Below are 27,990 nucleotides of genomic sequence, written 5' to 3'. Positions count from 1 at the left end.
AAGTGTTAGCAGGAGACCTTCAAATTCTCCATATCCTAAACACTCCTGGTTGAATGGAAAAAACCTTGAACTCATAGATGGGGAGGGCAGAGTAATGTAGTCCCTGGACTTCTGATGGCATCCGCAGCATAGACATAAGGGCACAGATTGTGAAACCAGACTGACCGGGTATGAATCTCAGTTTTGTCACTCATTAGCTTGAGCAAATGATTGAACTCCTTTGTGACTCAGTTTTCTTATCTGTAAAATAGGAATAATAGTATTTACTTCCTAGAAACAGTAATGAAGGTTAAATGAGTTAGTGTGTGTAACGTGCTCGGAATTGTGCCAGGCGCAAAGTAAATGTTAAATAAATGTTACCTTTTACTATCCACAAGCAAGTCTCTCTGTGCTCTAACGAAGTTGGCTTAATCTGAAACCCACTGATCTTATTTCCCCGACCAGGGATCGAACCCATACCCTTGGCAGTGAAAGTGTAGACCCCTAATCACTGGACTGCCAGGGAATTCCTGCTCCCACACCCCCCCCGCCCCCCGTCCCAGTGATCTTTTCAATGTCATAATTTTGGAGGCTTCTTGAGGGATAGGTATACAGTTAAATCCATTTTTGCTAGTGGTTCTCAGGCAGGGTGATGTTGCCCCTTGGGATAAATGTCTGGAGACATCTTTGGTTGTCATAACTGGGGGGAGGGAGGGTCGTCAGTGGGTAGCACCTAGTGGCTGGAGGCTGGGGATGCTGTTAAATTCTACAATGCTCAGGACAAGCCACCGCCACCACAAAAAATTACCAAGTCCTAAATGTGCCGGAGTTGAGAAGCCCTGATTTGTGCTGTCTGGCGTGAGATTAATATGTGGCTCTTCATCTTGGTGACAGCCTGAATCTGTGGTGTGTTGATAAATATTTAACAACCTGTTTCCAGCCCCACTGATGGGGGTGGAAACAAAGTCCAGATTTGCAGAATTTTGCCAAGTTCCGTGGTGTAAAAGTTCCCACTGTAACCCGTTTCAAGCAACCAACTTTACGTCACTGCACGTAGAATCAGGAAGAGAGAATGTACCAAACCATTACAGTTCCTGGTCACATAGGGGATGGGGGCTCAGGTTGTCCAAGGGGTTCTCCTGTTGGTTCCTTTATGGGGTGCAGAGAAAAGGATAACATTCTTGTTATTACTCCCATCTGCTTGTTTAGTGTTTCTCTAGGGGTGGGATTATGAATTTGAGCATGAGGATGAATAACTTAATTCTGAGTGCCATTGACAGTGTTAATTTCACAAAAAAAGATAAGGTTAAAAAAAAAAGAGAAAAATAGGATGTGGAGGAATGAAAAATGGGAAAGGCTGGAGAAGAGTAGAGAGGGAAAAATTGATGTACTGTGTGAGAAGTGACAGTGTCTATTGACAAAAATGATAACTATTAAGACAATGAATAGAGAAAAATGTATACTAGAATACAGTGTTTAAAAAAAAATACTACTATCCTGACACATCTCCTCTCGCAACCCTGTATTTCCCCTCTTGGCTAATAGCATCATTAGCTACCTGGTCACTCAAGCAAGAAACCTGGGCATCACCCCTAACTTCTCACTCTGACCTCCCCACTTAGAATTGGACACGGAGTCCTATCAGTTCTCCCATCTCCTACCTGTCCCATTATCTTCCTTCTTAGCTCTCAATTTAGGCCCTAATGATTTGTGGCCTGGACTCTTCCAGTAGTTTCCTGATGGCTGCCTGGAATTCTGATTCTCCTCTACAGAATGGTTTTCTGAGTACAGTGGTGAACAGCATAGAACCTGAAGCCAGACTGCCCTGGGTTCCAGTCATTCCATTACTCACTAGCTGTGTGATTTGGAAGTTACTTTACGTCTCCGTCTTAGATCCCTCATCTGTGAAACAGGGATGACACGAGTAGTACCTCATAAGGCTGCTGTGAGGTCTAAAGGAAGTGCTATATGGGAAGTACTTAGAACTGTGCTCTGCGTTACTTTGTTCAAGATTGCAGTTGACAACCCTTCAGCAGTTCTCTAGTCCCACTTACCAGGCAAAGTCCTGCTCAACCATCAGGACTTGGCTCCTGGGTCTATTTCTCATGAAGCCCTGGGTGACTCATTGAGGCAGTTCAACTTTTCTTCCTTCCAGACTTCACCTTGAATCTCTCACTGCACTCAGCACAATAGTGCAGTCACCTGCTTACAGACTTACAGTCGTCCTTCTGGGAAGTGAGCTACTGATACTTGAGAGCAAGGACTGTGGCTTTTTTCTTTTTCTTTTCTTTTTTTCTCAATCTTCAGTCAAGACCAAGCACTGTGCCTAACCACAGAGTAGATAATTAGAAGCAGTGAACAGTGTTAACTATGTATGAGTGTAAGAAAGGGACAGAAAGGATTCGGAAAAAAAACACCTGTTTCGCCACACTGATTGGATGGTGGATGTTTGAACCCTTCTCTGTATTATTTTCATGTGGTTTCTATAATACAGAGTTTTGTTCAAAAAGAATAATTTTATGTATTATTTTTGGCTGCACTGGGTCTTTGTTGCTGCGTGTGGGCTTTCTCTAGTTGTGGCGAGTGGGGGCTGCTGTTCGTTGCGACGTGCGGGCTTCTCATTGCAGTGGCTTCTCTTGTTGAGGAGCACGGGCTCTAGGCTCGCGGCTCGTGGGCGCAGTAGTTGATAGGGGAGGAGGAGTCAAGGCATCTGGGGCAGCAGCGGGTTCCCACACACAAGAGAGATGAAGCTAGAAAAGTTGGCTGGTGCCTCACCCTAGAGCTCACCCTTGCTAATATTTGTACCTACTCATTCAGAAGTGCAGAAGTGTCATGAGTTAAATTTTCAGTCTTGATAAGTTATTTCTAATTTTGGTTAGGAAAGAAATTATACACTAAAAGAAAAGTAGAAGAGAGAATCAAAAGTTATATACTCTTTAGATGACTGAAATGCAAGCTGGAGTAACTATGCCACCTCATTCCATTAATCTAAAAGTGGTCGTAAAAGTTTCAGTTATATAAGATAGGTAAGCAGTAGAGATCTACTACACAGCAGAGTACCTGTAGCTAACAAGACTGTATTGTATACCTAAAATTTGCTAAGAGGGTAGATCTTACGTGTTCTTGCCACCAAAATTAATAATAAGATAAAGCAGATGGGAGGAAATTTGGGGGGCTGATGGACATTCTATGGCCACAACTATTTCACAGGTACAAACTTAATCCCCAAACTCATCAAGTTGTATATGTTAAATATGAACAGCTTTGTATATTTCAATAATACCTCAATAACGTTTTTTTTTAAAGTTTGTGAAAGAATGTAGCAACTGATAAAATTTAACACGCTTCAGAAAACAAAGCAAAATTTGAATTTTTAAGAGAAAATACAAGAGAACATATCTTTGGGATCTTGAGGGAAAGATGGACTTCCCAAACAAGGCACAAAACAACACATACTGTAAGACAGAAAGTTGATAAATTCAATTACATTAAAACATAAAACCATGCACTAAAAGATACCATTACAAAAGTAAGAGAAAATCCCCTAATAGAAGATATCTGTAAAAATAAACATCAAAAGATAAGTATCAAGAATATATTAAAAATGTATGTCAAGAATATATTAAAAATATATGTCAATAAGAAACAAACAAGCCAAATGGTCAAAGAATGTGTGCAGGCAGTTCATAGAAGCAAGCTAGCACAGCAAAAAAAGATGCTCAGCCTCAACAGTTAGCCAAGGAAACGCAGCAACCCAGCCCTCCACGCCAGCTCAGAGCCACTCACTCACGCTTTTATACTAGAGTATATCATTATCATCATTTACAACCTCTGCCCCACTAAACCCAAACTTGAAATGCTCCACTCTGTGGCCACCACTTCCCCCCTTTCCGACTCATACCCCTTTCAAGGAGGTCAACAATCCTTCTGCACAGAGAAATCTACAGTCCACTGATCCCTCTATCTTTCCTCTGCCCCTCACCTTTCTCATGCCTGCACGTCTCTCTTTACCCAGCCTGAATGCAATGGCAATCATTCTAATCACCCCTTTTCTGTTTCTCACTTCATTGCATTTGCTTGGCTGAACAACAATATAATCATGATTAAATCCTACTCTCCATCCCTCCATACCTGCACCCATACAGCAGAATGTGAATGGGGGAAAAACACGCCTTTTCTCACCTTAAATTCATGACCATCAACCTCCTGTGGGCATCCATTAGCACCCAGCAACCAAACCCCATTTTCCTATTTCAATTTCCCACTGTCTAGACAGCTGTTTCTTTCTTTTTTTTTTTTTTTTTAGTATTTTTTTATTATTGAAATGTAGTTGACTTACAATATTATGTTAGTTTCAGGTATGCAGCAAAGTGATTCAGTTATATATTTTTTCAGACTATTTTTCATTATAGGTTATTATAAGATACTGAATCTAGTTCCCTGTGCTATACAGTAAATCCTTGTTGCTTATCTATCTTATGTATAGTAGTTCGTACTTGTTAATCCCATACTCCTAATTTATCCCCCTCCCTTCCCCTTTGGCAACCATGAGTTTGTTTTCTATAGATAACTATTTCTTAACTTCTACTCTCTCCTCACATTTCCAGCACCTCCTCCCTGACTCTCACTGACAGCCTTCTCATTTCACTAAGAAAACAGAAGCAACCAGAAGAGAACTTCCTCAAGCCCCCATCACATCTACCCACCTACCTATACCTATGCCCAAATATTCTGGGTTTCCTCCAATTACAGTTGAAAAACTGCCCCAGCCCCTGGCAGTGGGCAATTGCTCCATCTGTACAAACGATTCCATCACCTCATGTGGACCAAAGAACACAGATCCAGTAATTCTCACCTCTTCTCACGTTATTTTTGACCTCTTTTCTGGATCTTTCTATCAACAAATAAACATGCAATTACTTCTCCCATGTTTAAAAAATATGTTTTGACCCACTTCCTCCACCAGCCCATTATTCTCCTTCCCTTTATAAACAAAATTCCTCAATATTAATAGTTGTGTTTATACTTTCTGTCTCAAATGTCTCTCCTTCCATATTCTTTTTGAATCCAAGAAAGAATTTATCCCACCACTCCCACAAAACTGCTGTCGCTAAGATCACCAGTAACCTTCTGTTGTTAAATTCAACTGTCAATTCTTGGCTCTCATCAGCTGTGTTTGACACAAATCCCTCTTTCTTCCTGGAAACACTCCTTCATTCCTTCTTCATTCTCCTTTGCTGGTTCTTTTCTCATTTCCCTAACCTCTAGACACTGTGGTACCCAGGGCTCAGTACTTTTCTAGTCAATAACTCCCTTGGTCATCTCATGCATTCTCATAACTTTAAACACCATCTGGCATCACCCAAATGTATATCTCCTGCCCAAACCCGGGTCCCGAACCCCAGATACCTTTATCCAACAACATGCTTGATATTTCCGATATTTCCAATATTTCCTGTTGGATGTTGTGCTGGGTCTCTTGCAGTTACCACTCCAGATTCACTCTCCACCCGTCCCCTCTCTGTTCTGCCCTAGGAGGTTGATCTACATGGATCACAGCTTCAGGCTTCCCTTGCCTTCTGACTTCCAGTAGGTTAGGCTTATGGGGAGCCCTGGCAGGAGAATGGAGGAAAAAAGGAGTCTAAGACCAGAGCACTTCTTCCCCTGTCCCTCTCCCTGGAGAGTCACCTTTGCTGGCTACATCTTTAGACCAAAGGCGATTCATCCTCTCAAGGCAAACTTCTCACATGAAGCTCTCCTTCAGAGTTCTAGTAACAGGGGTGGTAACATCTCTGCCTTTACCTGCCCTCCCAATGCTGTACTATCTTTGTGCTTTCCCTACATGCTACCTGTAACTTTGTAAATGATTCCTTCGTTAAAACTTCTTTATAATTATACTGAGTGTACCGTCTATTTCCTACAGGATTTTGACTAACACAGATGTCTAACTGGCATCTCAATTTTAACACGTGCTAACTGAGCACCTCCTACAGTTTTATCCATCTCATTTAATGTCAAACCCCTTCTTCTAGCTGTGCAGGCCGCAATCTTGGCGTCATCCTTGTGCATCTTTTAATCTCATACACCACATTTGCAAGTCCGATCTTATACCCTACATTTGCAGTTCTTCCAAAATAGATCCGAAACTCAACCATGTTTCACCACCTCCACCGCTACCACCCCTAGCCCCAGCCACCATCAGTGCTTGTCTGCATTGCAGTCGGCCCTTCATATCTGCAGGTTCCACATCCGCGGATTCAACCACAGATAGAAATCTGCAGATCCAGAACCCACGGAAACAGAGGACTAGCTGTACTACACCATTTTACGTAAGGGACTTAAGCATCCACAGATGTTGTTATCCACTGGGGGTCCTGGAACCAAACCCCCATGAATACCGAGGAACAACTGAATTTCAATAGCCTCACTGGTCTACCTGCTCCCTCCCTCACCAGTCTTCAGGTTATTCCAACTCAGCAGCCAGAGTAATCCCGTTAAAACAAGAGTTAGCTATATCACTCTTCTCTTCAAAACCCTCCAGTGGCTGCACATTTCACTCTGAGTAAAAGCCAACATCTTTATAATGGTCTACAAGCCTCCAGGTGATCTGGCCACGTGACGCATCTCTGACCTCACCGCCTACCTGCTCACTTTGCTCCAGCCACGCTGGCCTCTCTGCTGTTTCCTTTACTCCTATCGCAAAGCCTTTGAACTTGCTCCTGCCTCTGCCCGGAACACTCTTCCCACAGATATCCTCAATGCCTGCTCCCTCACCTTCCTCAGGTCTTTTATTCAACTGTCATCTTATCGGTAAGACTTTCTCTGGCCACCTTTCTAAAATTGTGACGGCCCCTCCTCACTTCATTTCTACCCTAAGCAATTATATCCATTTGACATCTTATATAGTTTCCTTTTCTTTCTTCTGTGTCTCCACCCTCTAGAATGTCAACTCCACGAGGCAGGTGTTTGTGTCTGTTCTGTTTCACTTCTGTATGCTCAGCCTCTGAAACGGTACCTGGAAATGGTGGGTGCTCCAATAATTGAAGGAACCTCAACTAGATACCACTCAATCAATTGGCCACAATAAAAATTTTTTTTAAAAGTCTAACAGTGCTATGTATTGGCAAAGACGGCGGACACTAGGAAGTTCAGCTCATCTCCTCTTTGGAGAGCATTTTGGCAATAGCTAGGGAAGTTTACGATGTGCACGTCTAGGATGTTTTTTCTGGGTTGTATATTTATTTATACAAACAAGGATAGTATACTAAAAAATCAGAATCATTCCAAGGAGTATGGTCAGTGATATTTTTTCTGGGTTGTATATTTATTTATACAAATAAGGACAGTATACTAAAAATCACAATCATTCCAAGGAATATGGTCAGCCTATCTAGAGGACATTCTTAATATTTTATGATCACAGAATGAACGCCACTTCTCAAAAGTAATCCAATATAGCCTACCCCACCATAGAGGAAGAAAGCAAGGCAGCTCTTCTCAGGCTTATGCTATAGTGAAAAGAAAATGATAGATCAGCAGCAGAGTGGGAAAGAAATGTAAGCACATATCAAGATGTGACAGTTGTCATCTCCCAAGAAACTAATCACCGATAAACAAACCGCTTAAGAAATCAGTAAGCAAAGACAGACTACAAGAAAAATATACATATAAGACCCAAACCATGCCAGGCTTTAAGTTATAAATAAAACGCTACAATAAATAACCAAAATCATAAGCCAATGTGCATAACTGTTGGATTAGACTAGCATTCTGAATTGCTTTCAAACATTTATGCAGTCTCTTTTATTGCCAGGTACCGTCCTAGTAACTTGACTACACAATTGATTCAGTTAAATCCACTGGTAGGTAGTCCACATGTTAATTTTATGCACTACTTCAGTTTGCCCCCTAAATCTTTTAGTGGAACAGCTGATAAAAATTGAAACTGACCAGCCCACATTTTATCCTTCTCCTATCTTGAATAAAAGTGCTTATCAATCCATAACTGGCCAAAATGCAGGTAATAAGAGGGAAACACTCATCTGAGTGGCAAAAAGATGAGCTACCAGTCCCTGAACAACGAGTTGGATGCCATCATCCACACAAGGGGATTACGCTACGTGGCATAAACATAATGACCCCAGGCTGAATCTGCTCTCCTACCCAAATCTAATACTGTCTCCACTTACCTCTTCATTTTCTACTCGAAGGGTTTATTCTATTAACTTGGAAGACAATTCATCACTTTATGATACTTAGTTTGGTGCAGGCATTCAAAAATACAGGCAGATGAGAAAAGAGATAGGTACAACTCAACAGCAACATAAAAGTCGGGGAGAAGAAGAAATTCAAAACCAACTACCTGAAAATATTACTTTCACTTTATTTCTCTGTTTCTCATAGCTTCATCCTTTAAATTTTTTTTAACCTGGCAACTTTTTTGAGGTAATTGTAAATTCAGATAGTCATCAGAAATAATACAGCAAGATCTCCTACACGGTTGGCCCCGATGATAACATTTTGCACAACTATAGTATAATATCCCAACCAGGAATTGATATTTGACATAGATAGACTCTACCAATCTTCTTTAGATTTCCCGTTTTATTTGCACTCACTTTTATGTGTGTGTATATAGGAGTTTGTGTGTCCACCACCACAATCAAGATACTGATCGGTACCAGCACCGCAATGATCCTTCGTGTTGCCCTTTTATAAGCACATCCACCTCCCACCCACTCCCCATCCATAACTCCTGAAAACCAAAAGTCTATCCACCATTTATCCTTTGAATTCTTATGCCACACGCTGGTAGGGAATAGCCTTCTATACAACCAGCTCTGGCCCATTTCCTGTTACTACTCTCAGGCCTCACACTGCTGTGCGTTGCTCAACAGAGTCAATCTTAAACAGCTGGTCAATGAAGGCATGAGTTTCTCACCTTGCTGACAGAGAAGACTGTCCAAAACCAACAAAGAAAAGTATCGGTGTTCAGACACATATGGCTCCAATATGTGCCTACCCACTAATATGTAAAAGGAAAAAGAACGTATATGCTAGAAACTTTGTAAAGCTTTGTATAAACTTCAGTACTAATTCCTCTGAAATCAAAGAAAACACTTCTGTTTCTCAGCCTACCCAATTCAGAGGGGCATAGTTTAGCATTTTTCATTCCTATAAAGCCTTTTATCCATTTCAACCAGGACTTAAGTCTTTCTACATCAGTACATGGAAACCCAGATTTCCATTGAAAGAAATATCACTTTTTCCTTGCCAACCATTGGACACACTGTCCTTTACCTGGATTTAAAATCCAAAGAACAAACAACGAATTTCTAGTTATTAAAATGCTATTTAAAAAGGAACACAGATGCCTATGCAACTTTCAGAGCACTAAGCAGTACGCGTGCAACTGGAATTCATACCTGCAGAGCTGAGGAGAACACTGAAATCTGTCCCCCGCTGTGATTCTCCACTTTCATTATCGACCTCTTTTTCAGTATCTTGATATTGATCCCAGTTAGAAACTATCTTCCTTTTAGAATAGTTTCCCTGTTCTTCATTCTCTTCTCCACAGGTCTCTGCATCACTGTCATCTTCGACCTGCAATCATGAGAGACAAATCGATAAGCAGGCAGTGGAAATCTTAACCTTAGTAGCCTTAGCAGTAAAAATTTTTAAAAACAAATCAAAACAAAAAAATAGTACATAGGTATCACGATAAAGAGCACATCTTATAAACCAAGTTCTATGCAAGTATTAAATAATATTTCAAGAGAACCCCATTATATCAGAATGTACTTTCAGCGTAAACTCTTCATTTAGCTGTGAAAACGAAATCTGATGAGATCCTACCTAAAATCAGTGTAACTGAATCACTAAAGTCTACCCCCAATGTAATCCTATTTCAAGAGTGGTTTCTTCTTACTGAAATAATCAAGGCTATAAGAGTCTTAAATTCAAAAGACTTTAGGATGGAAATTAGTTCTTCCAACTTACAGATTTTACAAACACATTCCGTAAGTATATTTTATAAGCTTTAAATGGGAACCTACTCAGATGCATTCTAGAGAACAGTTTCCAGACTTGGGCATTAAAATGTTAAGAGGGCATGCAGAAAAATGCAGAATGTGAGAAATTACAAAAGATAAAGGGTCTAGTTTCTTCAACAAATAAATTGCAAGGGAAAATAAATGATGGGGGAGGAGGGAGAAACCTATAGATTAAAAGAGCTTAATAAGAAACTAACACACCATTGTAAAGCAATTATACTCCAATTAAGATGTTAAAAAAAAAAAAGTTTAATGGACACGTAACCATTGTAATGTTGGGAAGTTATTTGTACTCTGATTCAAACACTATAACTAGACAAAATCACTTATAAGACTATTGAAGTGAACAAGATATTTTCTTATATTAAGGAAATACTGTTATTTTATTTACTTATTGTTTGGTGTGATACCATTTTTTTTAATGTTTTTATCTTTTAGAAATAAATATTGAACTATCTATGGTTGCAAAGATATGACATGTGGGTTTGCTTCAAAATAATAGGCGGAGAGGAATAGTGGGTAGAGATGAAATACACTGGGCATAATTGATCATTTCTGAAGCTGGATGATGAGTACATGGAAATTCATTATATTATTCTATCTATTTTAATATGTGTTTGAAATTTTCCATAATAAAAGATTAAATTTTAAAAAAGATATATATGGAATCTAAAGATACAATTCAAAGGAGTATCCCAAAGATTATAAAATCCTTACCAAGAAAAGAATTTGTGAAATATATTAAAATAATCCATCCGTATAGGATAAGTTAGACTTTTTAAAAGTAAGTTTTTATTAACACAGAAACGGGTTGTACATTGCAGAAAATTAGGAGGGAAAGACAAGTAAAAATATTAAAACCCCACATTCCCATCACCTGGGAGTACCACTACTAACACCTTAGTGTATATACTTCCAGATCTTTTACTATGTATATTTATATATACTTTTTTTTTTGGTAACCAGAGTTTTTCATCAATATTCTCCACTTCTGCATTTCAGTAAATTTCATTTCATATAACATCCAGACTATTTCCAAATTTCCCTAACAGACAAAAAAATTTCCTTTACAGTTGGTTTGTCTAAGCCAGTATCCAATTCAAGATCATGCGTTGTATCTCAGTGCTTGTCCCTTAAGTCTCTTTGAATCTAGTACAACCTCTATTTTTATGACATTGATTTACTGAAGAGACCAGTACAGGTAGAATGCAAAAGGACCCATCTTCTGTCTGGCTGCTTCCTTGTGGTGTTAGTATATCAGTTTACAGGAAAGAGTGGATAAAAAAATTTTTTTAATGTAAACACCCAACAGAGTCAGGTAGGTTTTGGCTAAAATACATCACAGATGGTGCTCTGAACCTTATGTTACATCACATCAAATGACAGACGATAAATGGCTAAGCCAACATAAGTAAAGCTAAGATTAACCAATGACTTTGGATGATGAAGCCTGATCCACCCACTGTATGGATATGTTTTCCCTGTTACATCTAGGAAATTGTCTGTGTAGTGTTATTTTGGTCCACTACAAATTTCTAGTTCCCCGTCAACCATTCACCTAACAAATTTAACAGTAGTCAACAGTCCTCACCTGAATCAAATTTTTATAAGTTTTCATGAAACAATGGAGTAACTGACCTTTCAAGATCACTTTCAGCACTCAAATATCATAAACCTCCTTGACAGCACCCAAAAAATGGCAATCCACATTATATTCTAGAAATTGCAGAGACTGCCTGAAACCTAGAGGTTTCCTACCATTCCTGCAAGCTTCTCAGAACCATAAGATGCTGGCAGATTAAAGGTATGTGACTGAATGAGATCTGCTATATAAATAACAAATACCAGGAACACCCTAAAGAAAATAGCTTTGCAACTGATGAGAATTTGGGGAATAGAACTACAGCTGAAAAATACTTGCAGGGTTTAATTTGAGAAAATCCCATACTCTTTTGCTGACCCACTGGGTAAACAGAGTTCAGAGAGTCTTCTCCAGTTAGTAAAAAACTTTGAACACAGATATAGCCATGGCAAAAATGTAACCCTGAGCAAAATAATTAGCTCGATGTGAAAGGATTATCATCTGAAACACCCGAGGAAGTATTAACACAGAAATAACCACTGAAATGGAAGACTGGAGACCTAGATAGAATTAATGACCCTGCCATCACCTCATTTAATATTTACAGACTGTTTATAATAGGCTGGGCCTCACACAGCTGAATGACTCACTAATCCCCAACGTAGAAGAATCACTGAACAAGAATCTCATTACCTCCACCCAACAGTGGAGACAAGAAAAGTCGTCATTAGCCTCCATCACAAGAGGGTAGTAGAAGTAATAAAGTTTAGAATACATTTGATGTAACTTAGAGAAAGGTGTATCTTAAAAACTCCTAGAGATTTTATGTTTGGTTCATCTTGCAAAAATCTGGGACAAAAAATAAAATATGCATAGTCCCATGATGGAGAGAAAGAACAGAACAAATAAGAAAATACTGATGAAAGCAATGTGAAAACTAAATAGGAAGGCATCATTATTATGTTAACATCATCATTATGAAAGTAGTCTGGTGTATACTGTGAACTGTAAGACACTGATGAAAGAAATCGACAGTACAAATAAATGGAAAGCTAGTTCTTGTTAACAGATTAGAAGAATTAATAGTTAAAATGTCCATACTACCCAAAGCAATCTACAGATTCAGTGCAATCCCTATCAAAATTCCAATGGCATTTTTCACAGAAATAGGAAAAACAATCCTAAAATTCGTAAGGGAACACAAAAGACCCCAAATAGCCAAAGCAATCTTGAAAAAGAAGAACAAAGCTAGAGGCATAACACTTCCTGATTTCAAACTATATTACAAAGCTATACCAATTAAAACAGTATGGGGCACTTCCCTGGTGGCACAGTGGTTGAGAATCCGCCTGCCAGTGCAGGGGACACAGGTTCAAGCCCTGGTCCAGGAAGATGCCACATGCCGTGGAGCAACTAAGCCCATGCGCCACAACTACTGAGCCTGCACTCTAGAGACCGTGTGCCACAACTACTGAAGCCCATGCATCTAGAGCCTGTGCTCTGTAGCAAGAGAAGCCACCACAATGAGAAGCCTGCGCACCACAACAAAGAGTAGCCCCCACTCGCCACAGCTAGAGAAAGCCCGGGCGCAGCAACAAAGACCCAACACAGCCAAAAATAAATAAATAAATTTTAAAAAATAAACGGAAAAAAACAGTATGGTATTGGCATAAAAACAGACACATCGCTCAATGGAACAGAATAGAAAGTCCAGAAATAATCCCATGCATATATGGTCAATTAATTAATGACAAAGGAGCTAAGAATATACGATGGGGGAAAAAACAATCTCTTCTTTAAATGATGATGGGAAAACTGGAGAGCCACATTCAAAAGAATGAAACTGGGCCCCTATCTTACCCCATACACAAAAATTAACTCAAAATGGATTAAAGACTTGAATGTAAGATCTGAAACCATAAAACTCCTGGAAGAAACATAGGTGGTAAATTCCCTGACATAGGTCTTGGGAATGAGGCTTTGGATTCGACAACAAAAGCAAAAATAAACAAGTGGGACTACATCAAACTAAAAAGTTTCTGCACAGCAAGCGAAACTACCAACAAAATGAAAAGGCAACCTACAGAATGGGAGAAACATTTGCAAATCATATCTGATACAGCCTCTCTTCCAATAACTGATTTTAAAAGCAACTGTACAAAACAATATGTGCATACTTATATTTCTATACGTTATAGACCCAACAATACATTTGCCAATAACGGCAATAAGGAGGTGAGTGGGAGCAAAACTGTATTAGTCTAAGGAAATAACTCTATGTGGGGAATACCCAAAAACAAATGAAAAAAACTAGAAATAGGAAATAAGAAGGCTCTTGTAACAAAAGCCACAAACATACGCTTACTCTTCTTTCTTCTCTCATATTCCTTAAAGGATAGAAAATTATATAAGGTAATAAGTATATCAATGTGTTACTGGTTTTGTAACATATGGATGGAATATGTATAACAACAATGCCACAAGAAGGGGAAATGGGGACTAGAGCGTACTGGAGTAATGTTTCTATATCTCACTGGAATTAACTTATCTGATGCAGAGTCCAATAAATTAAAAGGTATATGGTAAGCCCTAGAGCAACCATTAAGGACATAACTACAAAAAAGTGAAAAAAATCATTAAAGGAATTAAAATGTTACATTAGAAGTATTCACTTGGTGCAAAAGAAAGCAGTAAAGGAGGAATAGAGGAATGATATACGTGAGACGTGGAAAACAGAAAGTAAAATGCAGATACAAATATCCAACTGTATCAGTCATAACATTAAATAGGAATAGATTAAACAATTCAATCATAAAGGCAGAGACTAGCAGAATAGATTTTTAAAAATCCAACTGTATGCTGTCTACACTAGACATGTTAGATTCAAAGATAAAAATATCATTAAAATGAAGTAAGAGGATGGAAAAAGATATTCTATTCAAAACAGTTCGCCAAACCGAGCTAGAGTGGCTATACAAATATCAGACAAAATAGACTTCAAGGCAAAACTGTCATAAGAGACAAAAACGGACATTATACAAGGATAAAAGGGTCAATCTATCAGAAAGATAACAACTGTAAACATTTAAACATATGCTCCTAAAGATAGAACCCCGTAATATATGAAGCAAAAACAGACAGAATTGAAGGGAAAAATAGCTCAACAATATTTGGAAACTTCAACACCTCATTTTCAATAATGGCTAGAACAACTAGACAAAAGGTACCAATACACACAGCAGAACAAATAAAATTATTTACTCACTGAAGCTGTAGTCCTATTTAACTTACAATAATAATTTACATTAACTTGCAATCAGCTTAATTTAACTGGCCAGCCTATGAACATTACGTTTGGGCAACATTATTTTTTAAATATCCTCTTACCTTCTCTTTCAAAAAAGCAACAGTGGGGCTTCCCTGGTGGCGCAGTGGTTGAGAATCTGCCTGCCAATGCAGGGGACACGGGTTCGAGCCCTGGTCTGGGAAGATCCCACATGCCGCAGAGCAGCTGGGCCCGTGAGCCACAATTACTGAGCCTGCGCGTCTGGAGCCTGCGCGTCTGGAGCCTGTGCTCCCCAACAGGAGAGGCCGCGATAGTGAGAGGCCCGCGCACCGCGATGAAGAGTGGCCCCCGCTTGCCGCAACTGGAGAAAGCCCTCACACAGAAACGAAGACCCAACACAGCCATAAATAAATAAATAAATAAATAAATAAAAATTAAAAAAAAAAAAGCAACAGTCTTTAAAGATTATCTTTATCATTAAGAGCTTGCAGATAAACCAGTAAAATCTGGGAAGTTACTAATACATAACAGTTAGACAACAGATCCTATTTAAAGCCTTTTATACTCAGGAACCTACCTTTTGAAGGTCCCTGTTCTACTTTCTTCTGGAGTAAATGGGTGTAGAAAAAGGCTTTCCTGCTTTGAACCTAATAAGGAGGTTGAAAATAGTCAATCACACATTTTTCAACAAACTCGTATGTTTCTCACAAAATGCAATTATACCACAGAAGGGAACAGGTCAGATAGAAAGATATGAAACCCTCCTACAGAAAGTAACTGGAAACTGATTTCAGTAATTAAGTAATAATGTCAAATATATCCAACCAAAAATGTTACACTGTGTATAATTTGAAAATTATATTAATTCATCCTAGTATAAAATTTTGAAATGTTATCAAGTTTTAAAATATATCATTAGTTAATAATCTAGTTGCCAACTTTTATATTTTTAACCCTATTAAGGTTATTTTTATCTCACATAATCATTTGGACCATAAGCAGCAACTGATACGTCACTATTTTTTATTGAAGTATAGTTGATTTACAATGTTGTGTTAGTTTCAGATGTACAGCAAAGTGATTCAGTTATACCTACATATTTATCTATTTTTCTCAGATTCTTTTCCCTGATAGGTTATTACAAAATACTGAGTATAGTTCCCTGTGCTATATAGTAGGTCCTTGTTGGGCATCACTATTTTTTTTAATTATGCTTTTAATAAAAAAAAAATTCACACGCCATCATGGTTAAAGAATTCAATGACAGCTTTCGGTATTAGAAAAGTGTGCTAGCAAAAATAATTTTTATATATCATTTCAAGAAGCTAAATTTTAATAAATGACTGAATAAAAAATATAGTATATACCTAGTATACCGGTATACTAAGGACGACATTTCCATTTGGCATTGTGTATTAAATAAAATACACATTACAACATGATCATACTTGAAAAAATTAGTAAATGCAATACGTGGCATATATATATAAATTATCTATTGAGCCCAGAACAACATACATAGTATTTGAGCTCCAAAATACTGTGGCCATTAAGAATGGGAAAAAAAGTGATCCAGACTGGGAAAAAAAGGGATCCAGACTGTATTCAAATTCAACTGTTTCTCTAGCAAGAGAATTATATACAGCCTCTTTTCTTGTCCCTCCTTGTGAACAGTATACGGGAAAGAAGAGAGGGTGGAGGCATCTGAGAACAGAGAAAATGGTAACCCAACCGTCAAAGCAGCTGTTCAGTGACACTTCTCCACAGGCCTCCTCACTCACCCCAGTCCTTACATCTTTCTTTCTCAAGTCTTTCTTTCTCACCTGTGTTACTGTTTCAGAGTGTTGCCTAAAAATAGGAGGCAAAGAAAGCCAATTACCATTTGCTGGCAGCCCACCTAAGACCTTGAGAGTTTATCGCTTCCATGATTTAAGGGCAGTCTGGGAAATTAGACTGCAGTAACTTTCATTGGGCCAACTGGTGATTTTATTTTTTTTTTCAAATTTTCAAATAATAGCTTTATTGATGTATAATTCACATACCATGCAATTCACCCATTTAGAGTATGTAATTCAATAGTTTTTAGTATATTCACAACGTTGTGTAACAATCACCACAATCAATTTTAGAACATTTTCATTACCCCAAAAAGCCTGTACCCATGAGTAGTCACTCTCCATTTTCTAGAAAGCCCTAGAAAACCACTAACATACTTTCTGTCGCTATAGATGTGCTTATTCTGGACATTTCCTATAAATGCAATCACTTTTATGACTGAATTCTTTCACTTAGCATAATGTTCTCAAGGCTCATCCATGCTGTAGTGTGTCTCAGTACTTCATTCCTTTTACTGTTGAATAATATTCCATTGTATGCATATACCACATTTTATTTATCCATTCGTCCCAACTGGTGATTTTAAACTATACTTTGTGTATGTCCTTTTATGGAGTCCTTATGGAAAGGAGGGTGGGAGTGGCAATGGAATGAATCAGTTTCGCTTTATCTGCTTTACAACTTGAGCTCCACGTAAGAATTCAGGCTTAAAAAAGGTTTAAAAACTACCAAATTAATCCACCATGTAAGTCCCAACTCCCTGGTAAAATTCTACGAATTAACATCAACAGTTTTTCCAGTAGAGAAGGCACTACGTGCAACTATAAGGGAGACAATTTGCTTCTCGCTGCGGTTATGCTCTAAGTCACACAAGTTAACTAGAAAAGCAACTAAGAGGCCTTCAAGTAAGAACCTTGCTTTATCAAAACATTTGACTAAAAGGTTTTACATACACAAAAATAATCAACCTTCATATAAAGAGTGCATGTAGACTAAGCATTCCTGGGTAAAGCTCAGTGTACAAAACATATTCCCCTCCACCACAGCCATTGACAGTCTACTCTTCCTAAGAAGGCAAATGGTACTTCAGGTGCACCTGCCTCTGTCCCATCTTCCCAGGGATTACACTGCATGGGCTTAACACTGGAAATCAGATTTTCTTTTTCTTAAATCGAAGTAGAGTGATGTACAATATTATAAAATTTAAGGTGTACAACATAGTGATTCACAATTTTTAAAGGTTATATCCATTTATAGTTAGTATAAAATATTGGCTATATTCCCTGTGCTGTATAACATATCCTTCTTTGTAGCTTATTTATTTTATACGCAGTGGTTTGTACCTCTCAAACCCCTAACCTCTATCTTGCCCCTCTCCTCTTCCCCCTCCCCACTAGTTTCTTCTCTATAGGCCAGATTTTCTTTCAACTCTGTCTCAGGTAAATTTTCACCTCACTTCTCCACCAGCACAGGGTTGGTTTCCTTAGTTACTGAGGTTTTAATGTCATCACCTTCCATTTTCAAGAAAAATCACAGACCGCTAAATAGCTGTTGTTTATCTGGCCAACTTTAAGACACTCCCCAAACCCTCAAATCACCAGACAGAACTTAATTAAATTAGTAAAGAATTATCAATCTAAAGGGAACCTGGGTAGCCCTGGTCCACCCTCTGCCCTCAAGCAAGATCATGTAGAAATCACATTGGGCCAGTCTACCTGGGTCTATGATTATGTTCTCTACCTAAATTAATCATATTTCTTCCTTCATAATGACAAAGTTCTGATTCCTTAATCATTATCACTGATTGTTCTATATCTCTTAAATTCCCCATGACCATGTTTAGTGGTTATAATCAAAATGGACTTGGTAGATGTGGCTTGACCAGTGCTGCCCTCTCCCCACCAGAAATTTTGAAAATAAAAATAAAAATAGTCATCCTCACAGTTCCATACCAGGACACATTTTTTCTTTAAATACAAGCCTAAGTGGCACTTTTCTTTCCCTCTGTCTATCTTACAATATATCTGAAGAGGACTGCTTTTGTTCCTTGCACTGCTCGTTTGCGAGTGTTCCTTCAACAAGCATTTCTTGAGTAGTTGCTGAGTGCCAAGCAGCAGCTCAGGCACTGGGAATATAAAACACAAGACAAGGTCCCTAGCCTTAAGAACCGCTGTCCTGTGGGGAAATCAGAGAAGCAAACGCACACTTAAAGCAGTGTGATATGTGCTTTGAAAAACACGTAAGACGCTATGGGAGAAAGAGAGCATCAGAAATGGAGGAAGGAGAGGGATGGGGGACGTTTGCAGGACCAGTCTTGCACTTCAGGGAAGGCAAGAAGGTTGAGGGAATAGTATACCTCAGCTCTAGCTGTGAGAACACGTGGCCTGAGATTACTCTAGTAAAGGAAACAGCTGCTATCTCCTGCTGGAAGGCGGTCCCCAGGTTCAAGGAGAATTAGCAAAGAACACGCTTCTAACTAAGGGATGAGAGCTGTTCAAAGCACAGCCCAGGGAGGTCAACCATGGGAAAGGGTGAAAAAGAAAAACATGTTTGAGGATTCTAGGAAGATGGTAGCAGTAGTAGCAGTTTTTTAGTCTTCCCAAACCCCCCCATAAAGTCCACACACAACCACGAGGACAGAAAAATCAAAAACACACGGAAAACATCCACAAAAACCTAGGTGGCAAGGTACAGCCACAAAGTGACAGAGGTGAACAGGTAGAAACCAATCACCAGCAGCCACAAGCCCCACATGGACCAGCACCTGTGAGAGGAAGCAGAGGGAGCAATGGAGCACCGAGGAGACCTGAGCATCCCAAAATAAACAACAGGGGCTCACTAGAAGAGGGCCGGCGAGAACAGCGGCTAAGAACGTTGGGTCCTTTGTATTCCAGTAGTGGGTGTGTACAAGGCCTTCACAGGAAAGCCTGAAGGGGCTGAGTAAGCCAGGGCCTTATGAACCCTCAAAAGTAACAGGGCAAAGCTCCTTTGCAGGACAAGACTCCACTCTGGAGAAACTGCTGGGGGTAGAGTCACAGTTGAGCAGAACAGGGGAGGGAGGGAGGGAGGGAGGGAGGGAAAAGAAGGTCCAGGTTTGGGGGTAGGGGTGGTGAGGAGGCAGGGATATACCAGATGTGAGATGTCCGTATTTTTACACTTCAAAATAACATAAGAGGGGGCTCCAGAACCATGAAATCTGAAAAGCCAACCTTAGGTTGTGTCTCCCTTTTAAAAGTTCCGGAAACTGCTTTCACATGAATATCAGGAACAACCGAGGATCATGATCAAATCCCATACAAAGCTGTTATTGTAAGGACAAAGATACTAAGGATAAGCACATTTTTACAATAAATCCCACACAGCATCCAGAAGTGTTTTATCAGAATACAATTTCACTGTTTTAAGTATGTAACTAGAAATTCTACCCTCAGTCTTTCGGGCCAAAGGATAAAAAAGAACAGCTGTCCACTCTCAATGTTGCTCAGAGATGTCAATACATAAAAAAAAAAAAAAAAAAAGTGAGGCGGAAAGAGTCTGAGAACAGAGAAAAAAAAGGTAAAACAACCCATGAAGCGGTTGTTCAATGACTCGGCTCATGGGGCCCTTCATGCCATCCCTTTCCTTCTCCAGGTTCTTTTATCTCTTTCTCATTGGTGTTATTTTGGCTCAGAGTCTGATAAAAATGAGGCATGAAGAACTGATTACCATTTGTTAGCAGAATCAAGAGCCTGGGGCCATACAGCTCATCTCCAGTCCTAGCTCCTCACAGGCTCTGCACCTTTCCTTCCGACGATACACCCCCGATCCGAACAGTAACCACTTTTGTGGACACAAAACGGGGCGAAATTTTCTACTTCCTAGGTTCCTTATCAGAATGAAGTTCACAGCACTATCAGATCAGCACAACAGATTGTTTCAAAATTACCTAATAAACATTATATTAAAGTTAGCTTCTGAGATGGACTCTGGTGGGTATCTGTCTCACACGGTCACTTATTTCCTTGTTACTTCATTCTTTGCATGAGGCAGTCTCTTTGCTCACAACCGTCCCCCTCTCTTTCATATTGTACTTCAGTCAAAAGTTCTCTCAAGCACTATTTATCTCCAGAGCTGCAAAATGCACCTGAATCTCTTCTAAAATATTTCTACCAGTTTTTGGTCCAGCTAACAAACTTTTCTCCATCAAACTTGTGAACCCACTGTGAGCTAGACCCAAGTGTCTCTGGGTGCTTGTGTGCTACAGAGTCCGGGAGAATGAAGAAACAGTTGAAATAACTTAGCGAATACCCTCCTCTGGTGAGCAACAGGTATTTAGAAAAAAGCAAGGTTGTTTTCTTCTTTACGTTCAGAGTTCTGAACCACTGTCTTGTAAATAATCTCTTGGGCTTACCAAAATACTGTGTATGATTTGCCAAGTGTCCCTTCACCAACTACGAACACACCCACCCATCCCAAATTCACCCCCAGTCCACCTGGTAACAATTCATCACAGAGCCTAGAATGGAGTGCTAGACTCTCCCTACGAAATGACACAAAGTAACCGCCTCCACCTGCCTTTTAAACAGCATGGAGATCCCATCCTTGTTTCAGTAATAGTAAGCAGCTTCCTCAAAGAAGTTAGCTATTTTGAAACACTTACCACTTAATTTTTCATACAATGTCCCTGTTACCACGTAGCTATTAATTCTAATAAGATGCCAATTACCAAGGTAAGTGATTTCAGTAAGCCTTATTCAGAGATTCTGACAGGACTGAAAACTGTTACCTGGCAACCATTTATTCCAGCAGCACTTCGAAGAATCACAAAGTCATATACAGTTCTTTTGTATGCTGCTGTACTTTACCCTATGCACACAACAGAGTCAATAAATTTATTTTTTTAATGACGTCATCTACTCTTTTCCACGCCTCAAAACACGTTTTACTACTAGATAATGTCATTTTCTACCTTTAGAACAGAATTTCTTACCGATAAATACCTTTACAAACTTGTTCCACAATAATCAACCCAAGGAGACAAATTGAAAATTTGGTTGAAATAACAGTATTTCTCTTAAAGCATCTTTGTAGATCATCTGGTTTAAGCCCCGAGGCTTTGGAGATGAGATGAGATGAGCTTCAGAAAAGAACTTGCCCAAGGTCTTACTGGCAGAGGCAGAATGACAATCTGCCTGAGACGTAATTTAGTGCTTTTGCAAATATGTCTCTTCACTGAGCAAAATCTTAGTAAAACAAATCATTCTCTCTAATGTTTTTAGTCTTTCAGTTTCTAAAGCTTTTGTGAAGGTCCTGCTCAAAACTCCTAACTACCAACAGAGAAAACTAATGAGACTGTTTAACGAGCAGAAGAGATGTAACCAGCCAGAGACTGATTATTCAAGAATCATCTTCTGATGTGTGAAACTACCTTCCCTGCATCAATGACACCATCTCGCATCTCTCAAAACTCATTCTCATTCAATTATCTTAATTTCAAGAAAGCCCTGGAAGATAGACAAGACCTTACTGATACATAATCAATTATATGTATACAGATGAAATACAGTTGAAACAGGTCACGTACCCACTCCAAAAACTTACCAACCACACAAGAGAACAAATGTCTGACCCCAAAAACTTATCCACTGCAACCCGTTCATATTAATTATTGGAAACAGCAAGGTTCACAGGATGGGGAAACGGCTTGATAGTAATAAGTCACTTATAGTTAAAAGCAATAAATGTGACCAGAGAGAAGGGAGGGGAGAGAAGGACACACGTAATCCATGACATGAAGAAAAATATGCAATTGAACAGGGGAGTTGACGAGCTTTTGCAAAAATTGTCGAAACTAAAATAGAAGATGATGTCAATGGGTGACAAACTGATAAAATGTGAAAAAAAGAAAACCATAAGCAAATAGGTGTGATTTACATCTTATACAATCTATTCTTATTAATTAAAGGACGAATGCTACCATCTGGGAGAACACACTTCCTCACACCGCCTCACAACTCAGTCAAGTGGGCTGCAATTTTCACTGCACTTTCCTTCGTGACTGATCTAAGTTACAGCTGTGCAGCTAGAAACTTGTGGGCCTTCATATAAGTTCTGCACATCTCCTCATTTACATCCCCTGACTGAATTACAGTCTTACTCTCCTTGTGGCAAAAACCTATAAGCTTAACCTATAAATTTAACCTATAGGTCAAATTTCTGAAGACAAAAGACACAATCTCTACCCTTTTTAGCTGTTCTCTCTTCAAAGACAAGGGCTAAACCCAGCCCCTACCCAGTGAAAGCTGCCGAATTTGCCATTTCACATGAAAGAACAAACGGACCTAAGAGAATTCTCTTCCTGTTGAGTCCCTACCTTACGTGATGTGGGGCAGCCCATGCACACACTGACCGAATGAGGAGGAGTGACTCACTCTACCAATCATTGGAAAAGTGTTTCTTTGTGCACGTATTTTATCTGACACATAATTTAATGTATGCTTCCACGGTCTCTCGCTTTCTACCATTTGAAGTGCCTCTTTTGAATTTATCCCCCTATGCAGTTCTTCCCTGATGAATAGAATCTGTACAAAATGCATAACATTTCTCTTTTGTGGGCTGGCTGATTTTTTTTTTTTTCTTACATTAAAATCTTTTCTTTATCTTCAAGAGCACTTACACATGACAACATTAGCCTGAAGAGAAAACGACTCGGACGCTCGGAGCACTCTTGTCAGTCGGCCCCCTTAGCGTCCATAGAAATCGGATGCCAACTTCTACAAACATCGTATTTAGAGGTTTCAAGGGCAAATATTTTGTAGATGGCATAAGATGGCGTTGTTTGCAATGAAGACAAAACGCCTGGGTTAAACGCGAGGCCTACGTTTGCCCCATAATGCGTGACATTTGCAAGGAGCTCAAGCCGGCATGCTCTTCTTTTCGGGCTCAACTGCCTTCTCTGCTCCTCTGCCATCAGCAGAATGACATCATGGCTACATGTCCGCAAAAACTCTTTCCTTCCCATCCGCACCACTTTAACCAAAATTGAGAAATGAGAAAAAGAAAATGCACTTTCCGGAGGCAGAGAGGTTCGCAAGACAATTTCCCCTGTGAAAGGACAGAATGCTATAATCAGCATTTCCCTTCTGCAGCTCTTTTCAAGTATGACCTGTAGGAAGCTCTTCCAACATTAGGGAGGAAAAAACTTCAATCAAAAGAAAGGGCAGCAGAGACACATAGGAAGGGAGAGAGCTTTTTACCTTGCATTAGAGAAAGGTGGATTTTCTCAAAGCCCTCAATCCACAAGGACAAAACGCAAATCTCAGGACCAGGATTATGGAGTGCACACAAGCCAAGGGCCTTGAAGCTGGGCCATGGCACAGCGAGCCTGAATAATCGCATGTCGGTAAAATTCCCTTGGAGTTAGCAATACTGACATGATGTGTACCTCATCTTTTGTGTAAGCGTGAGACTATCTCCGCTTCATAGAAATGTAAAGCAACACTTAATTCCACCTTCTCTAGATCCCCACCAACAGTGTCCAAATACTCTTTTGTGGAGGAAGCACAAATTAGACTCGTAGTATTGCTTTCCTCTAACAAGGCAGCCTGTGAGTTTAAAATCGTAATCGAAACTCTCAAGAGGAATAAATATGAAAAAGCTACTACCTATTAGAACATGAGCTCTAGGCTTGGCAGAAGGAAAATGCTGTATCTTTCCATAATATGCTCAGCACAAAAAGGCTCATCTGCCCCCAAACTAGTGTCCCCACTGGGATGTCTAAAAAGGCAACACACTGACTAGATTAAAGAAACCTGAAATTCAAAGCCCTTCCCTGAGACTAACACACGGTCATTATCACAATTTTGACAAGAGGAGAAGAAAAGAAAATGTCTGGAGTGTGACTTATCATTAAGATACCACAGGGAGATCAGCTCGGTGCTTTGTGACCACCGGGGGGGGGGGGGGGATAGGGAGGGTGGGAGGGAGATGCAAGAGAGAGGGGATATGGGGATATATGTATACGTACAGCTGATTCACTTTGTGATACAGCAGAAACTAACGCACCATTGTAAAGCAATGATATGCCAATAAAGATGTTAAAAAAAAAAAAAAAGATAGTTCTGAACGGGCTACCTCAGAGATAACCCTAGAGGACAGAAGGAACAGGAAGAAGGCCCTGGGTCTGTCCCAAAGAAAATGTCACAATCACCAGCAAGATAAACCTTGCTTCCTTCTGCACACAATCCCAAGACCAGCCTTCAGGCATTATTCACAGCAATTCAGTGCACTAAACGTTAAAAAGAAAAAGGGAAATTCCTCTCATTGTTTCTAATGGTCCTGAAGCCACTCAAAAAGCAGTAAGATCCAGAGTGGTAGATTTCGTTAGCTGAGGCACACCATTCACTTAAAAAAGACATCACAGGTTTACAAGTCTACTAAACAGACACGCTCTTCTCTCACCACTGAAGAGGGCTGGTGACTTACCTCAAAGCAAAGTGTATCATGTGAAAAATAACTGCCCTCTCGGTCTGGAATACTTAGCTTTTTAGGGTCTGCTAAAAATTATTACTAGATGGTCCCCAATAAGTATTTTCTTTTATCAAATTCCATATAGTAAAATACAAAGTACTATGAGCTTAGACAAATGGAATCAATATAACCACCACCACGATCAAGATACAGGACAATCCCATCATCCCAAAGTTTCCCTTCACACCACCCTCCAAGCTTCTTTCACTTAACCTAGTACATTAGTAGCAGATCCATCCATGTTGTTTTGAGTAACAGTGGTTCATTCCTTTTTACTGCCAAGTTGTAGACCATTGCATGGAGAGTTTGTGTCTCCATTCACCAGTTAAAGAATCTTTGGGTTGTTTCTGGCTTTTGGCAATTATGAAAAAAAATGCTGCTATAAACATTCATGTACAGAAAGTTTTCATTTCCTTGGGGGTAAATACATACCTAAGAGTGGGACTGCAGGGTCATATGAAAAGCGTACGTTTAATCTGATAATAAAGCGCTAGGATTTGGTACTGTCAGGGTTTTTTTTAAGCCATTCTAATAGACATAAAGTGGTTTCTCATTGTGGTTTTACTTTGGATTTCCCTAATAACACATGACGTTGACCACCTTGTGCTACTTGCCATCAATATATCTTCTGGGGTAAACCATCTGTTAAAAAATGGGGAAAAGATTTAAACAAATTGTTTACTTTAATACTGAGTTTTGAGAGCTCTGTGTATTTTCTGGATACCGGTCCTTTGTTGGATATGTGATTTGAAAATATTTTCTCCCAAGTCTGTGGCTTGTCTTTTTTTAATAGAATTTATTCTTTATAGCAGTTTTAGGTTCACAGCAAAATTGCATGGGAAGTACAGCAATTTCCCATATATTCCTGTGTCGCTTATTTTTTTTTTTTTCCTCAACAGTGTCCTTCCCAAAGCATAAATTTTTAATTTTCAGGAAGTCCAACTTAGCAATTGTTTTCTTTGCGGATCATCCTTTTGGTGCTATACCTAAGAAATGTTTGCCTAACCCAAGGTCACAAACATTTCCTCCTATGGTTTCTTCTAAAAGAAGAATAGCTATCCTTCCATTCAGGTCAAGATACTTTAACTCATGGAGGGAGCAGACTTATAATAACTGCTTTAAAGTCTCTGGCTCAGAATTCCATTATCTGGGCCATCTTGGGGTTGGCATTTATTGATTGTCTTTTGCCTCAAGAATTGGTCACATTTTGCTGGTATACTGTGAAATTTTAGATGTAGAATAACATTGTGAATATGAAGTTGTTTAGACTCTGGATCCCATTAAACATCCTCTGGAGAATGTTATGGTTTTGTTTGTTCCATTTTATCTGGCAACCAATCTGGTTAGATCCAGACAGTAAGTTCTGTCTCATCTCCTGTGGGCGACAGATCCAATGTCACATCAGTTCTCAAGGCTTTTGCTACACTGCTACTTCCAGTCTGTCTCCCCGATGTGCAGCTCAGGGTGAGCCCCTACCTTTGGACATTTCACACACAGAGAGGATCCCCTTCCAGCTCTTTCCTCTCTAGGATTCTCCCAATCCTCTGGCCCAAAGGTCGGGTTTCTCTTAGAGTTCTAGCTGCCCACATTGCCGCTCAGAGGGCAAAGCAGAAAGGGGAAAAAAAAGAAAGAGGAAAAACAAAAAACAAAAACGGGCATTTTCCCATACTTTTTGGACTGCAGGAACCCATTTTCCTGGTCCTCTGGCCAGAAAAACAGACTTCTACACGTTTTAGCTGCTGGCACCACCAGCCAGCCTGACTCTCCAAAGGGTCTGGTGCTCCCCGACCCCAGCACTCATCCCATGATTCAAAAGAAGGAGGGGACCCCCCCGCCCCATACTCTCCAACTTGCATTTTCCTAGTCCTCTGGTCAGAAAGATGGACTTTCTCTTGGTTTTTAGCTACCTCCGTGCCATGGCTGCAGCTCTGCTGAGAGCCTGCCTTTGGTTCAAGGCCAGAGAGAAAAGGAAAACGATGAGAAACTCGCCCCCCCGGTCCCCATACAGGTCGCTTACCCGGGGGTTTTCACTCCCTTCACCATCTGCCAGCTTTTCTTTGCCTTTCTGAGTCCTTGGGCAATCTGTCCATGGCGTTGAGCTGCACGCAGCAGAAGAAACAGGCCGTAGTGGGCCAACTCCACCTTGGTCGTGTCTGCCCAGTAACTCTACCGTGGTTTGCTGAGGCAGCATCTCTCTCAACCTCTTGGATTATGAGAGCTTCCACACACCTGAGCTGAGGGCCAGCCCATTTCTCACCTTCCATTTGATGGTATCGCCAGGGGAGAGAAAACCCCATCACTGACTCTTATAAAACCGTGATATTCGTGCACATTTCTTATTCTCCTCTTAGGTGTCACAATTTATCTAATACGCTCAAAAAAAAAAAAAACAAGAAAGAAAACCAAAACTTCCTGACCTCTGGAACACTCTCCTATTCTAGTCCCCGCTCTGTAAGCCTCACCTCTTACCTTCAGGCTGGGTTTAAGAGGCCAGGAGGGTGGGGAACTATTCATTGTAAACAGCTGCTCACCAGGTATGTTGCTAGAGACTAAGGAAAAGTAATCGTGTACACACATTCTCGTTGTTAAGGGCATTGAAAGACAGAAAGCACGTGTTGGAAACTGACAGATGCTTATTTCCTTGGCAGAGGCATTTAAACTCCTTCTGGCTCTTTTCACGGATGGCAAAATAGAGGACTGTGTGCAGAGAGGAGCCCAGAGAGTGGATTTGGTTTCAGAGTTACTAC

At 39.9% G+C, this 27,990-nt stretch overlaps 1 protein-coding gene and 1 pseudogene across 3 annotated transcripts in view; both read right to left on the bottom strand.

Annotated features, from left to right (window-relative positions):
- Nucleotides 1–27,990, bottom strand: part of LOC309625860 (serine/arginine-rich splicing factor 3 pseudogene) — a 239,821-nt pseudogene that overhangs the window by 174,922 nt on the left and 36,909 nt on the right. The window lies entirely within an intron of this gene.
- Nucleotides 92–27,792, bottom strand: LOC309625493 (cell death regulator Aven-like). 2 transcript variants are annotated; one of them, XM_082385106.1, is made up of 3 exons: nucleotides 27,261–27,792; nucleotides 9,405–9,582; nucleotides 92–240 (listed from the first exon to the last, which is right to left on the bottom strand). In XM_082385106.1, exons 1-3 carry the CDS (start codon nucleotides 27,432–27,434, stop codon nucleotides 194–196), a joined length of 399 nt encoding a protein of 132 aa, XP_082241232.1. In that variant the 5' UTR covers nucleotides 27,435–27,792; the 3' UTR covers nucleotides 92–193. The 2 variants fall into 2 exon arrangements, with proteins under 2 accessions (XP_082241232.1, XP_082241233.1); XM_082385107.1 differs by lacking the exon at nucleotides 92–240 and adding an exon at nucleotides 2,604–2,873.

This window comes from Balaenoptera borealis, assembly GCF_965194805.1.
Source record: "Balaenoptera borealis genome assembly, chromosome: 3".
NCBI lineage: Eukaryota > Metazoa > Chordata > Mammalia > Artiodactyla > Balaenopteridae > Balaenoptera > Balaenoptera borealis.
This window is presented reverse-complemented; position numbering and strand designations above follow the sequence as displayed.